General features: G+C 40.6%; 1 protein-coding gene across 8 annotated transcripts in view; it reads left to right on the top strand.

Moving 5' to 3' along the window:
* EPHA5 (EPH receptor A5) overlaps positions 1-13,919 on the top strand; it is a 200,034-nt gene that overhangs the window by 140,121 nt on the left and 45,994 nt on the right. For all 8 annotated transcript variants that reach the window (XM_075033393.1, XM_075033403.1, XM_075033420.1 and 5 more), the window contains 2 exons: positions 7,649-7,773; positions 10,597-10,756. In XM_075033393.1, coding sequence (XP_074889494.1) covers positions 7,649-7,773; positions 10,597-10,756 — 285 coding nt within the window. The remainder of the gene's footprint in view (positions 1-7,648; positions 7,774-10,596; positions 10,757-13,919) is intronic.

The following is a 13,919-nucleotide window of genomic DNA, read 5'->3' on the forward strand; positions in this document are numbered from 1 at the left end:
TTTCCTATCACCTGCAATTTTCTCTTGTGATATCTGGTCATGTTTTCCTAAAGCCCTGTGCCTGCAAATCGTGGGAACCTGCAGGCAGCTTCCAGTCTTTAAAAGTATGTGTCTCATGTCTATGATTGCCAGGAGCTGAAAGCATGTCTGTACAACTCCGTAAAGAGAAGGCAAATGGTAAGAATCCAATTTATTTTTTGAAATCATGTGCTTATAAAAGTCTTGCCCGAGATTATGCGGCATTGGAGATGGCGGTGATATATGATAGATTCCATTAAATATTTGGGCTCTATTGTATATGGGGCGGTGTGCACATGATTAATGATGAAATAGTCTTGGCCAAAGGCTCTATAGTTTAGTGCCCAGATTCTGTGATGTCTTTAGGCTCTGCTAGTAATCCTGTCACAACTGCAACATATGATAGCTGTGTCATGGCATAGCTTTGTTATGCTAAATTTTTTAGAAGTTATTTACTTTTTTTTGTGGCAAAAGCAGTGATTTTTAGAAATATTTGTGCAGTCAGCAACAGGGCATACAGAAAGGAGTGCCAGAGGTGAGACATTGCTACGCCTGCCTGGGTTGCCCCCACAAAGGTAGGCGCTTCAGTGAGTCTTAGCAGTATTTTTCTAAGGCAAAATATTTTGTGAATGGCAAAGCTTGTGTTAGCTGCATCCACTGTCCTTTGAGCAGTAGGTGTTGAGACCTGCTTTTTTACAATTAACACTGTATTTTGATTAAGAGGAAAAGTCTGCATACAAATGCTTTAAAGTGATGCATTTTATTGCTTTCATAACTTATGCATCAATAATCAGTAATCAGTCTTATTAATGAGGTATATTTTATAGATACATTTTTATAATACAAGTTAATGTAATGAGGATTTGAGTAGTGCTTTTGTACACGCAGTAATACTACTCTCTTACTATTTGTTCTTTTAATACCGTTTTATAGTAGCAGCTAAATATCATAGAGTGTTCGTTGAAAGATATGTGGCAAGAAGCAATAGGTCCTTATGGGTGGACCAGTTGATGTTAGCTAGTCGCTGTGAAACAGAAGATACTTGGTTTCCCTTGTTTTTTCTCTTTGCTGTTTCTCTCCTTGCAACCTCATCCAGGAAGATGCTTAAAAAAAAGGTGAATTTAGCGTGCACGCACTCCTCCTTCCCCCAAGTTGTGCTAGCACAGTGGAATTACAGCAAAAACAGGCTATTGGGGCACAGTAAATCTTGAAGCCTTAGACCACACTGGTACATTGCAGTCCCAATCTCAACCAGGCCTATCTCCTGAGTTATTACACAGATCAGAAGTAAGATATTAACCGTTATCCCTGTGCTAATGCAAATTGCATGCAGATTACTTTTGTTATCTCTCTAATGTGAGTATGAATTTAAGTATTTTTTCTGTTTAGTATCTTCCAGCCATGAGCACTTCTCTGTAGGGGGGCTGCTGGTAATTAAAAGCATCGGGTTAGTAGTGTCCAGAAAACCACAGCATCCATCCTGCTCTCTTTGCCTTTAGCAAAGGTACTTTTCTGGTATCTTAGGTCCAAGCATTAGGAGTCTAGAGAGAAAGTATCTGAGCAAAGCTTTGTCAAAGAAAGAACAGGCTCTCCAAGAGTATTAGGCAGCAATTTGGGTATCGCCTTGCACAAACCCAAACCTCTGTCCAGCTGGGAGGCAGCAAGGTCTGGGAGCACCTTGACTCTGTGACCAGCTTGGGCTTCAAGTCATGTCCTGCTGTCAAGCTCAAGGAGCTGCATTTATAATCTTTTGGGGACTGAGGTGGGAACCACCTGAAAGATCACCCCTTTTCATATGAGATGAATCTGGTTGCTTGGGTTAGCCATGGACTCATGTTACAAAAACGGGATCTTGCCTTCTTTTGGGGCCGCTGAGTGCTTGAATTGGCTTCCTCTCTCTTGTGTGACCTCTTTTGTTTCAAGGCACACATCAAGGCATCTCAGGTTTCAGAGGCATTCAAAATGGAGGTAGGTACAGAAACTGTAAATTGGTCTAAGACCTGGCATTTACCTCAGGTGTTCATCTTGGGAGGTAGAAGATGTGAAGAAACACTATATATTTGTTGCCAAGGAAATTTGAAGACTGTGTTCTTGTTTTGATATTTGATATGTGAAAAGGCCCAGGGTGAAGTCCCCGTCTGCTCAAGAGAGACCTTGAAAAATCATTTGAAAGAAGATTATCTCCACATATGAAACATGTTTTAGGATTGGGCAAATATTTGGCAAGGTCTTTGAACTTAATCCTGGGGCTAAAATTTACCCCCTTGCACTATGTAGAGCCTGTGCATCACTGAAATCCAATATAAGTTCTCAGATAAAATTGAAATGGCATTTAATGCTATGTAGTCCAACAACCTTTCATTCTCTGGACTCAGTTTTCAGAAGCACTTAACAAGCACCTGCAAATTGAGGTCCAAACTGTTTGCCTAACTAGCCAGGCATGGTTTGCAACTACTTGTCCTCAAGGGACAAACAGTTTTGAAACCCATTATCCGGCAAACTGGGGTACACTTTGGGATATTGAAAATTGCAGCACAAAAGTCAAATTATGCCTTAAATGCTAAGTTCTGACCCAGGAATAGTATCTGCAGTAAAAGTACCCTTAGGGGAGCCATTGGGTGTTGAGCTTTTCTAAAAATGTATTGTTTCTATACAGAAATGCAAAGAGATAATACAGTGAAGTCTTTTTTTTTTTTTTCTCAAAACAGTGTTTCTGTTTTAACTAATGTATATATCTTATTTAAAATTAATCTACTGCTTGAAGCCACCTGCAATTTCACATACCTTTAGTGTGACTCGGTGAATAATGCAGGTCTTGCTCTAAACTCTGAAGTCACCAAAGGCCTGAGAAAAAAAATTCAATAATGTCATTAATTAGAAACTGAGTGAAAAATTGCAGTATACCAGACTTTTGAAGTGGAACCAGAATTACTTGTCTTGTGGTTACTCTTCTGATACAGGTTTCATTTTCTTCAATTAAACCTGACTTTATAACTGCATTAATGGTAGCATAACTATTTGGTTATATGATGACAGATGAAGGTATTGATTTAATCACAAGCATTAATTTGACTTTTAAATCTTCTGGTGTAAATTCAGACTGCAAAAGTCTGGCATCACATGGAAGGAGGAACCCCAAGGTGTATTGTGAGGTCTGAAGTGTGGGATCCCAAACGTCTGCACACATAGGAATGTAATCACAGTAAAAGAAATTGCAAACACATGAAAAAGACATGAAAATCCATAACACAGATGTCTGTATAAAGGTGATGTCTATATCTGTAGACATATATGTCATAGATGTCCGTAACAGCAGCCAGGACAGAGATGATAGCAGCAGGATCTTCCTCTTTGATGCCTTAGTTGTCTTTGGAAAGGGACCAGAAGCCCAGATACCTGGAAAGCCAAAGAAAGGAGAGGTGCCAGCCCCTTTGCCTATGTAAATCAGCATCTCTTCCTGGGCTACTCTGGGTTGCTCCAAGTGAGGATCTCTCCTGGCAGAAGTTAAAGCTGGATTGAAGGTCCTGGGCTGGTGGCTTGGCTTTTGCACTGAGGGTGAAGGGGGCTAGTTCGTTGTTGTGGTTTTTTTTATCAGAAGCGGAAAACTTCACTGACTGTCAGGCTAAGGGTGAGATGGGAAACCATTAGATGTTGTTTCTGCCAGAGTGAAAAATATCAAGGCAAAAGTAATTGGGCTGGAGGGAGCATTAGATAGACCATGAGATGTAGAAACTGGATCATTTGTTTTATCTTGGTGCAGTGGTCATTCACCTGATAACATTAGTTTCTCTTAAAATGTAATTAATGTTTTATTCAACTAAGCATCATTGTATGTTAGATGTTAGTGGGACACAGCACAGTATGTTGTAAATACTGGGTTTGGTGCCTAGATGGCTAATTCAGTGCTAATGTCATTATCAAATGTGCAGAGGAAGAATGTCCTAAGACGTCTGTTCCTCATGAAAACATCTCCTGTAGTTATTCAGATGTGACTAATGATGCATCTTCTGCAGAAACTTTAATTTCCGTATTTGGTATGTCCCCTTATTCTTTTTAAGAAATGTTAGAACAACAACAAAAAAAGATAGAATCAGTTTTCTGTGCTTTTATTAGCTTCCTCATTAATTTTGGTCTCAGGAAAGCAAAAATGTATATTAGCAATTTCACACCTTGTTATATCTTCTGTTTGCTTTCATCACACGCATGGCTGTTTTCAAGAAATGGCAAACATAAATGTAAATGTTGTAATATCCCTCTTTGATTTTGAGTGTCTTGCTGAGAAATTAATGCATATGTGCAGATTACTTGTAAAGCAACATGTGAACAATCACAATGTACATCCACCCTTTGTAGTGTCAAGGCAGGGATTTGAACAAGAATTCTACCTGCTTACATAAGAAACGTGGGAGATTACAGCTTTATGTATCTTGAGTCTTGATGTGAATTCATTTTTTTACATGTTGTACTCCAAATGGAAGTGCTCCATGGCTTGGCCTCTTTCTGTTAAGAGGATGCTGCCCTTCCAGAAGCAGTGACCTTTGAAAAGCAAGTCTCAAGTAATCCTTTTATTTTCCTGACATCATATAGCACAGTATCCAGTTGCAGGCTTTTAAGATGGAATGATTGCAGACTTTGTCCGCTTGCCTGGATTGGATTACATTTTCTTTGACAAAGAAAACTCTAAAATACTTATACCTTCCTTCCTTCAGTTCAGAGCATCGTAATCTCTGTGCATTGAGGACGCAGAGTAGTTGCCGTATCATTCCAGCACCGCTGGGATTTATTGAATTTACTTAATTGGCCTTTATCTCATGGTTACACTTTAACGCTTCTTTTGAAGGAGATTCAAAAAGGATACAGTTACTCCTTTTCTAATTTACTTTGAGAGTTGGGTTACTCATTTTCTTATCTTCCCTCCTTTTCCCGGTAGAGCAGAGCATTCTGCAGAGCCACGATTGAACGTGTTAGAGACTTGCGTGGCAAGACATTTAAGTCCATGAAGCTGTTGAGTAGCCAAGCTTTTTACACACTGCTTTTTAAAGAGGGTGCTCTGTTTTAGGGGAGTAGGGAGATTGACAGGCACTTTTGGATGGCTGGCGGTGCATTTTGTCTTGTACTGTGCTGATGCACGTGAAGGAGAGCTAAACTCCCCTGAACCTCCCAGGGAAAGATTTTACAGCAGAGTTCAGGAGCACTTGCATTGTTCTTTTGTTTTTAAAGCACTTGTGAGCCTCAGTCCTATAAACACTTCAGGAAACCTCAATAAGTGGATGAAAAGTCCATTATTTGGTCAGGCGATCTCGACACTGAGAATTGCATGGGTTTTGTCTTCCTGAGAGGCATTTGATACCAAGGAGGGCTGAGGTCTCCCTTCACTGCACTTCTCAAATTTGCTTTTGCTAATAGGAGTTTTAAAAGGTTTAATGCTCCATCCTGCCATACCTCTGCTGCCAGCTCTGCAAGCCTGGGATAGGCATTGCAGGGATTTGGGGGCATTGGAGAACAGTCCCAGAGGGACACGGGTCCCTTTTTCTGAGTACTTCAGTGTTTCCATCCCCTATATATAGAATCTGAGTGGCTCATGGTGAGAAGTGATCAGTACTGTCTATTTAACTAGGGTTGTAGAATTGCCTCTTGTTTGGCACCACCACCCCACAGTTAGACTTGTTTTCTGATGCCTCTGAAAACCATGTAGCTCCCTTTGCATTAGAAGGGAAGTTTATCCTATTTTAAGGGAGTTCACTACTCACTATGTCTTCTCTGGGCTAACACATTTGACCATACACATGTGCACGGACCGTATATCTCACATGCACAACTCAACTTGCTGTGAACATGCATGCACAACATGTATTTAGGCACCTGGATTAATTAATGGGAAGTCCTATACCAGATTAGAAGTTTGAGTCTAGGTTGTTATTTCCCTTCACATAGCCCAGAAAACTGTGGAGCACATCAGCTTAGGGTAAGGTGACTTTTGCAGATGAAAAATTGTTGGTGATCACCGTGCAGTGTCTACGGAAATAACATAATCATCATTCAAATCAAGATGGTTTTTACTTGCTCAGTGGACCATTTGTGAGCACAGTGGTGGATGCACAGCTAAAAAGTGAGTGTTGTCTGTGCAGCTTGATGCCAGCTCTCCAGCAGAAAACAATATGGAAATGGTCAACACCTTTCAGGATCCTCCAAGAGCCAAGTTGGGGAGAGATCAATAAACAGGAATGAGAAAAACTGGGGCCAAAAAGAGACTGAGATGCAGGAGCTTGCTTTAAAACAGAAGGCTTGCTGCTAACCTTCAGTCTAGGGATAATTGTCTGGAGCTCTTCCCTTACTCTTTTTGGCTGAAGATCAGACCTGGCAAAATTAATTTGTTTGTTGTCTTTATTTTACTTAATGGGTTGGAATTTTTTAGTATGATGATAATTAGCTAGTCCTGCATATAGGAGAAGTCTTCTTTTTTGTAGTTCCAAATACATTTTGGAAGATAAAATGTGGTCATTTGCTACTACTCTTTGCACTCAGTTGCCCAGATAGCCACAAAAGTCTTTGCCATGGATCTCCCCAGCTCCCCTGTAATCCTTGCCAAGAGCTGGCATGTCCAGAGGGTGAGTCGAAGGCCCTCGGCCAGGCATGGGCTGGTTTTTCCTCTGGAGAAGCTGCTTTTGGCCTTGCAAATTAGAGACTATGAATTTCATCCCATCTTTTGACTCAGTGTTGTTTCCTAATCTCTGGCATGAAATACCTGGGGTGTTGGGGTTGCATTGTCCATAGCAACTTTTGCTAGGGAGCTGGCAGGGGTGGCAACAGCCACGACTTGAAAAGTCTCTGCAGATATCGGACTGAAAACAAAGGATCAAGCCCGTTTCTGATGCGCACATGTGTGCTGTGAAGGGCAGATAACCTTTCAGGCTAGCATCTTAAAATAATAAGCAGAGCTAGTATAGCTGCTTTCATGCTGCAGCTTCCCCAAGCATGCCACAAACTTCCAAACTGTGGTTGCCATTAAAATCTTTACAGTTGCCATTTGCAAGGAGTTAGCATCGCTATGTGAGCTGTAACACACTAGCGATGTTTATGGAGAGCAATTGAATTATAAAGGTTGTAATGGCCTTGCTACCCTGTTCCTTGCTTCTGGAAGGAGGGGGCTGGAAGATGCCTAGGCTTTACCTATTGTACAAGACAAAAAAAATTAGTTAAGAAGCCCACATAATCTAAGGTCTTCTGAAAAATACATAATGTCAAAGCAGCTGAAAGCAATCAATATGTAATCAACATGTAATACTGATAACGTAGCCCCCGACACATTTGAAAAGGCAAGGTGTGGGGTTGATGTGTTTGAAAAGTGCTTGAAAAGACAAGGTGGATGTATAAGTTGCTGATGGTAATTCATGTTGTTACTTTGCTCGGGTAGGTGATGCTGGTCAGATCCTCGGCTGCTGAAAATCTGTGCGAGTCCAGTTGTTAAAAAATGGGCAAATACCACCAAGGTGAAAACAGACCCTGCTGATCTGCAGTAGCTAAGGATCGCCTAGCATTTGAGGATGCGCTGATGAGTTTGACTTTGGCAGGGGCAGAACATCTTACTAACCATGGGTTTTGTCTGTTCTGTTTTTCTCCTGTCTTGCAGCACCTTCTCCAGTCAGTAGTGTGAAAAAAGGGAAGATAACTAAAAATAGCATCTCCCTTTCCTGGCAGGAGCCAGATCGACCCAACGGCATCATCCTGGAATACGAAATCAAATATTTTGAAAAGGTGTGACGGACTGATTGCTGAGCATCCCAAGTACCTTCTCTTTACTGTCCTCTTCTTTTAGTTATAATTATTTGAGTCATGGAAGGGAATGGAGTGATTTTATGCATAAATCAATGTCAGATTGATTTTGCAGTAAATGATTAGGAAGACTTGAAATGAGGGTGTTGTTTTCCATTAGTGCGCCACTTCTCTTGAACAAATACATTAAATCTGTGTGTCAGATTCCTCTCCGGCCTTATCACATTAAGATAGAGCTTGCTCATTTGTTAAAAATAGGAGGGGTTTGGGATCAAGCGTCTATCTCCTCCTGGAAACATTAGGCTATCCCTTGCCTTCGGTATTTCAATTTCTCACTTGATTTTTACATCCACGGTGTAAGGACAGGAGAAAGATTTTGTGGAGAGACTGTATCTGCTCTGATGTGAAGAAGGACATCCTGGCTTAAAAGCTTGCCTGGCTTTTCCAGCTCTTGCTCTCAGTCTAATGGAAAACACTCTCTCTTCCTACAAAACTTGCCTCTCCTAGTCTTCATTTCAAATGGTGACTTGTTCTGTTCCTGCAAAAATAATGCAGTTTAAATGAAAATGGTAACAAATGCACTTTGTCTAAATAACATCTTTTGAGAAATGCAGCCTTAGATCTTTGGAAATCTTAGATTTCCAAAAATCAGGTTTGCAAGAGTTGACTGAATAGCAGTTTCTTGCCTTAGCTGGGATTGTAAGGTGTTCTTTTTTCTTCTGAAACAGCCAGGCTTTCTACATGAAAATGATGAAATTGAGTCACAATTCACTTTTCTGGGGGGTTGAATTTCTGTATTTCTGTTTTAAGGAAGATCTTCCATTAGTTCTGGCCATGACCCAGGTGAAACCACTCAACATGGACTAGGGTCCTTCTCCTCCTCTCTTCTTTCTCTGACCACGGGAGGGACCTGCTCAAGCAGCCCGTGCAAACAGGGGAAAGAATTTCAGAAATCTTCTGCATCAGGATAAAATCAACATTATTTTTGCAGATGGGGGAGCTTGGGCAAGGGCACAAGATGTGCAAGTGGCTTAAATAGGGCTGAGGTTTTAAAAAAAAAAATTAAAGCACAAAGCAAGAGTCAGGATATGCTATTGCTGGAAATAATCCATTACTGATTCTGTTATTAGCTTGTTTGAACGACCGTTGTGGCGCATTGAATCCTTACCGTGAAGTGGCCTGGAAAGATTAGCCTCTAGAAATCTTGATAATGAACAAATAATTAAAGCAAAAAAATCCATGTATTTGTTTTATTTAGTTTGTTTTCAAACAAGTTGGGGGTGTGGGGAGGGCTTAAAATGTTGTATTTGTGGTCCAGAACTACTCTGAAATAGCTTCAGTAGATAGTTCTTCAAGTACAAGTCCTTCACGGGGAGGTAGCTACAGCCAGTCCGAGTTTATGCTGTCTTGATTTATTTCTTTCAGGCTGATAGTGAAGCTTAGTGTTTTCTGTAGGAAAGCTCAAGTGTTTATATGTTTGCAGAAGGCAACAGTGTATTGAAAACCTAATGGGGTTGACATACAAGCAAAGATGTGACCTAATATTCACTTATTGCTTTTTAACCAGTCATTGAGTTAGATTTGGGATGTCGTCCTTAATCCTTGTTTGTTGCTACTGTGATTTATATTCTCTCAGTTTTCAGCCCTTTATAAGAGTCAATTTGCAGCATTCATTTCCAAGGGATGAGAATGATCTATTTTAAATATTTTGGAAAATTGACTTTTGTCAGTTCGCATTCCTTTAAGAGAAATCGCTCCTTAATAAGAAAAAAAAAGTTGCGCATATATATATACACACATATACAGACATTTCTCCAAAACAGTCTTGTGTAACTACAGAGAAAATCTCTAATCCTACATTTGGAGATTCCCAGGGCCTTATCCAGGCATATTACTGTCTATAGAAAGTTGCCCATTAAATTAAAAAGAAAAATCGGTGCAGATCCTAAGAGCTATGCAGAACTCTTGGTAGGGAATTACTAAGAATTCCTGTGTACCTCATAATAATTTGGATCTGAGAGGATATGGTGAATAAAAAACAGTTTCCAAGTTTGTAGACCTTAATTTATGAGCTCTTGTCTAGATTATATGTTACAGTAAATAATTCTAAGAGTAATTACCAAGCATTTGAGCGAAATTTTAATCAAAGAAGTGAAAGTCTTTTGCATTAGAAACTGATGTAAATGAAGATTTATTTCAGCAATTTTTCTTCAAGTTTGTTGCTTCAGAAGAACAATGCAAAATTAGGTATTTTCCTGGAGTTTTGGTTTATTATCCCCTTCCCAAGGTCTAATTCATGGTTCTAGAAATGCCAGCATAAAGTTGTACAACATATAATATATTATGTTCCTTTAGGCCTAATTACATTACTGGGAAGTTGTTTTGGTATAAATTTAAATCCCTTTCTAAGGCGATGGGACTTCTTTCCTCTTCCCCGTGCCTTGGGATTGGTCTCTGTAGGATGAACCTTTCCATTGTCCTGGGCTGTGTACATCCTGAGCAATGGAAAGCTACTCCTACTGCAGATGCCAGTTTGGTCCATGTATTGTCATTTATGGGTGGAAAGTCCCTCTGCTCTGTTTCATGCCTCCTACAGTCATTGATTATGAAAGAGAAAATCAGATCTCACATTTTGTACTGCAGAAATGGCCTTCAGAGGGGGGTTTTGAGGAAGAGATCCTTAAAAATGCATATTTCAGTCATCCTTTGTAACATTGCTGTGGGGGTTGTTAAGAGTCTGTCTTCTCCAAGAGCCACTGTTTGTGTGTTTCAACTTTGTGTTTTTTGCTGGGGGGTTGGGAAAAGGACCAGGAGACGAGCTACACCATCATCAAATCCAAAGAGACGACGATTACGGCAGATGGCTTGAAACCAGGCTCGGCGTATGTCTTCCAGATCCGAGCCCGGACAGCTGCTGGCTACGGTGGCTTCAGCCGAAGATTTGAGTTTGAAACCAGCCCCGTGTGTAAGTCCTTTTAATTACTGTCAGCCCATGTCTCTGGAACGGTTACCAGTAATGAGTCAGGGGATCGATACCTTTGCAGAGAGCTCTTCCTTGTCCTGGCCTCATCTCTTGACTTTGGAAACGCCAGGCACATCATGACCGTGCACTAGACAGGCTAACACATCTGTCCTTGCTTCCTCAACTCACACGGTGAGGCGGGAATTGAAGTCAGGACGTCTTCAGGCTCCAGAAATTCATAGCGTTCCCTGCTTGGAAAAATCGAGAGCTGATGCCAGAGAGGACAAGGGCCCTCCTCTCAGGAGGGACAGAGGGGATGATACCTGCTCCTCTGTACCTCTTAATGGCTATCTGCAGAGGGTGCTGAGCTCTCTCAAATATCTGCCTCTGGGGAAAAAAAACTGAAATGGTGCCTCTCTGCAAGGGGAAGAATTGAACCAGCATTAGCATCTTTTGGTGTAAGATCCTGTCAAGTTGAAAGATGGTTTCTGTTGGCTGCCAATGCCACAGCCTCGAGGAACGGAATTTGACTTGTGATCAGAAATGGGAAAAATATGCACTGCAGGCACAGGACTTTTGCTTGGCCTGTTACAAATTTGTGGGGCTTGAATTTAATTATTTTTTATTATTTTTTTTTTAATGAATCTGATCATCCAGGTCTGGATTCTGGAGCAGATTCTGTGGTAGGCTAAACTCCTGAGGCACATAGAGGCTCAGCTGTTCTTTCCCCTGTGTTCAGGCACAGCTGTGGGGAAATTCTTTTTGTCCCGATTACCAAATTTTTGCAGATGTGTCAAAGATAATTTCCTCCCTCAGAAAATATGTCTTATCTATTTCAGTTTGTACAACTGTCATTTATTAATTTTTTATACTGTTTGCACAAAAGAGAAATTTTCTCGTGGAAATACACTGTTCATTCCTGTGGGAAAGAGCCTATTTTCTGTATGTTTTCCTTGGAAATTTAAATTCGTCAATACTTTGATTACTATTACTCCAGTTCATTTAAAATTCATCATCTTTGAGAATAAGATGCCAAGTTGTCTTTTCAATGCATTCTACCTTTGAAGCTGTAATAGATTTTAAAGGAATCATTATACATGTGCAGATGTAGCTGTGGAGCCAGTGATAGAGCTAATACAGTGCAAATTGCATCACGATGCAAACATTAATGCAATAAGAATGGTCTATTTAATGTATTTCTTATTGTATTAACCATTAATTGTGCCCTATAAGTAGCAACAAAATTATGTTATACCGAAAATTATTCTATATTATACTAAGGAAATTTTGCTTGCAGTTGGAAAGTTTCTAGTTTAGAGTCATTTGAGTAATAGGGTTCCAGACTATTAATAAGTAATACATGAAATATATGCACATTTGATCCAGTGCCACCAGTACCTATGATCCTGGTCCAAAAATAATGGCACTTCTGTAAAGCCTGTCATGTAAGTATGCGTGTTAATCAGGAATTTTGAGGACATCATGTGGTAATATCTTTAAACCCCTCGAGTCATTTAGTCACACGTGTACCCCAGTCTTTTTAGCGTTTTAAAGGCAGAGGAGTAGGTAATTCTCTGATACTAAGGACCTGCCGGTGTAGTCGGAGGAATACCTACTGCATGGTCCCCAGTTTGGGAGCTGGGAACTGTTCCTGTGTTGGACTTGAGCTCTGGCTGAAGCAGGACTTAACTGGATGTTTAAATGCTTGGTAGAATTGAAATGCAATGTGAGCCTCAGTATCTTGCAAAATGCAGCGCCATTTGACATTTAAAACCTTTTAAAAAGTGATTTTAAATTTTTTTTTTCCAAGGCCCTATGTAAAGTCAATATTAGTGCTGGGAGTGTGACCAGGCTCCCACTGCTTTCCTGCACGTCCTGGTGAATCTGAAAGCAAGCACAGATCGAAATCTCACTGCTACATCGGAGTGCAGATCTGAACCTCTTCTTAGAGCCAAAGTAAATTATTTTGATTCAAGCACAAATAAAAACCTTTCAGTGACTGTTGTGAGAATCAAAAACAGCCTCCAAAATCATTTGGACCAAACAACAGGTTTTGTTTCCAGTTTGCAAGGTTTATGTAAAGTTATTTTTAATACACTTGGAAGAAATATGAAACAACAGCCTGAGAAATGCAATGAGGGGGAAGCCATTACTTGTTTTGGGCTTCTCTCTTTTTCCAGATTCGGGGGGTTTTTTACACACTGTTGCCTGCATGTGCAATTCTGCAAAGTGCTGCAATGCAGCCAGGGCTGCGTTTTTCAGTGGAAGTTTTTTATTTGGGTCAGTCTGTTGCTGGGTGTATCTACTTGCTGCTGTCCTTTCCAAATGCCACTGAGCTTGTCTAGCCCTGATAAAACTAACATTGCCAAAAGCTGGTTTTCAGCTGGATTGGTGAGCTAATCCAGCTGGTCAGCCGGGCAGGAGTGAGAACATGTCACCCAGTTGAGGAGGGGTAATGCAGGTCCCCCCCTGGCTTTAAATGGCAACAAGGTTCCAGCTCAGCTTTTGAATTCAGGCTTTTTAGCTGCCATAGATCACAGCAGGATTTATCTCATTTCCCCATCCCTCGAGCTGTGCAAAAAAACACCAGTCACAGCTTAATGTTCTCCTTTAAATGTTTTTCTTTTTAATTATTTTGTCAAAAAAGCAATAAAACATCATCTTAAGGAGCCTCCATAAATTTGTGAGGCTAATAAAATCTCTGGATGATGGCATGGGTTTGAAGCAGTTAACATTAAATATTTAATGTATCGCAGCCAATCCTTCTGAAATCATTTACATTGCTGTAGCAGGTCCACGCTGCTCATTGTTGAGCTCTGGAGAGCTCCCGTACGAAGAGCTACTGGAAACCCATTGCAGATCGATGTTTAACGCCATACCTTTTTGTCTTTCTTTTCTTTTAACAATTAATATGGGACTATATTCAGTTATTTTATAGCCTCCATAAAGTTAATCCTGTGCTAAGAACCCCTTTTTACTTCACTTATTTAGTTAAAGGCTTCTTCAGTGTACTATCGATTCCTGCTGCTCCCCGGGGTGGATGAAGCTTCATCCGGGGCTGGCACGACAGTAGGAGCTATAATGAGGTTTTTCCCCACACAACAGCAGCGCCTACGCTGGTGAGCTGTTTTTGCAGGGAGGAAGCCAGACTTGTACCTCAGGATGA

Source organism: Buteo buteo, chromosome 1, assembly GCF_964188355.1.
Source record: "Buteo buteo chromosome 1, bButBut1.hap1.1, whole genome shotgun sequence".
Classification (NCBI taxonomy): domain Eukaryota; kingdom Metazoa; phylum Chordata; class Aves; order Accipitriformes; family Accipitridae; genus Buteo; species Buteo buteo.